At 36.7% G+C, this 1552-nt stretch overlaps 1 protein-coding gene across 1 annotated transcript in view; it reads right to left on the bottom strand.

Annotated features, from left to right (window-relative positions):
* The window catches only part of RAD21L1 (RAD21 cohesin complex component like 1), a 29951-nt gene that overhangs the window by 23872 nt on the left and 4527 nt on the right, over window positions 1–1552 (bottom strand). Inside the window, exon 4 of the mRNA XM_004370493.1 lies at window positions 72–165. Coding sequence (XP_004370550.1) covers window positions 72–165 — 94 coding nt within the window. The remainder of the gene's footprint in view (window positions 1–71; window positions 166–1552) is intronic.

Raw genomic sequence — 1552 nt, 5'->3', positions numbered from 1 at the left:
TTCAGGAAATCTGAAAATAAGAACAATAAACTATCGAGAATATCAAGATTGATGGAAAATAAATAATTTACTTCACATTCTGGGTGTCAAAATCATGAAATTCTTCTGGCAATGTGATAGCACTGTAAGCTGCTTCAAAATTCTCTTTTGGAAGGTCAACTAGTCCTGAAAGAAATTAAAAAAACACATTCAGTAGGCAATGATGCTATGTAAGATAAGAAACTCCAAATTAAATCTCTATTTTCTCTCACTGGCCTACTGCTTAGCCTCCTAATTGGCTTCTCTGTATCCACTCCTGCCCCTCTGCAGTCCATTCTTTACAAAGCAGCCTGAGTGATACTTTAAAAAAGTAAATCAGATCAGATCACTTCTATCCTTAAATATGGTTCAGTGACTTCCTCAGTGACTTCCAACTGAATTTAAATAAAATCCAAATTTCTAATAGGAAACTGTGTAACCCTACGAACCCACTGGGTATCATCTAATGGTGCTCTCCCTCTCACTCACTATACTCCAGCCACACTGGCCTTTGGGCTTCGTGAACAGGTCAAACACTTTTCCACCTCAAGACCTTTGCTCTTGCTGCTGAGAATGTTATTCCCTCAGGGGCTTCTTATATGGCTGGGTACTTCTCATTTTTCAAGCCTGAGCTTAAATTCTATCCCCTCAGAAAGGTTTTTCCAAACTATCCTAACTGAAGTGAATTTCTGTTATTTCCTATTGTTGTGCTCTATTTCCCTTCATAGTACAATCACAATCTATAATTATTTTAGTAATTTTTAAAAACTGTTTTATTACCTGATTCCCTCACCAGACTGAAAGAGACCTTATTTATCTTGTTTGTCCTTGTATCCCACAGCCTAACATCGTGTTTGGCCCAAAGAATGGGATCAAAAATATTTGTAGAATATATAAATGAAATAATGAATAAAAACAAATGAACCATACTTGATCTGAGTATAAAACTACCTAGAAATTCTACAAATATTCTAAATAAGAGGGAGAAAAAAAGATAGCTGTCAATCCTGATTCAACAAATACTGATTGAGGGAACAGTATGTGGAAGGCACTAAGACAGAGATTCAGAAATTCAGAAAAACACTATGACAAAGACCTGGCCTTCAAGAAGCTTGCAGACTTGTGAGAGAGACAAGGCCTAAATAACCATAATACAAGCTAGAAAATGATGCATATCTTAGAAAGGGAACAGATTCTATGTAAATTAACATTTGAAGTTGTTATAACTCATGTAAATCTCTAGCAGTTTGGAATGCCTAGGGATTTTCTATAATAATTCATAAATAGCATGCTAGTTAGAATCCTGAGCATTCTGAAAACAATGACCATTATAGATATCTAGGTTTTGTCAATTACACTATTCTAATTTCTCTTGTAAAGACAAAAACAGATACAGCCAACTAACCAACCAAAAACAAAACCGGTTGCCCCACAGTGAACTGCCCCATAGGGTTTCCAGGGCTGTAATCTTTGCAGAAGCAGATTGCCAGGATCTTTCTCCTGCAGAGCGGCTGGTGGGTTCTAACCGCTGACC

This window comes from Trichechus manatus, unplaced genomic scaffold (assembly GCF_000243295.1).
Source record: "Trichechus manatus latirostris isolate Lorelei unplaced genomic scaffold, TriManLat1.0 scaffold00008, whole genome shotgun sequence".
In the NCBI taxonomy this organism is placed as follows: domain Eukaryota; kingdom Metazoa; phylum Chordata; class Mammalia; order Sirenia; family Trichechidae; genus Trichechus; species Trichechus manatus.
The sequence above is the reverse complement of the archived record's forward strand: the minus strand, read 5'-3'. Positions and strand labels throughout refer to the sequence as shown.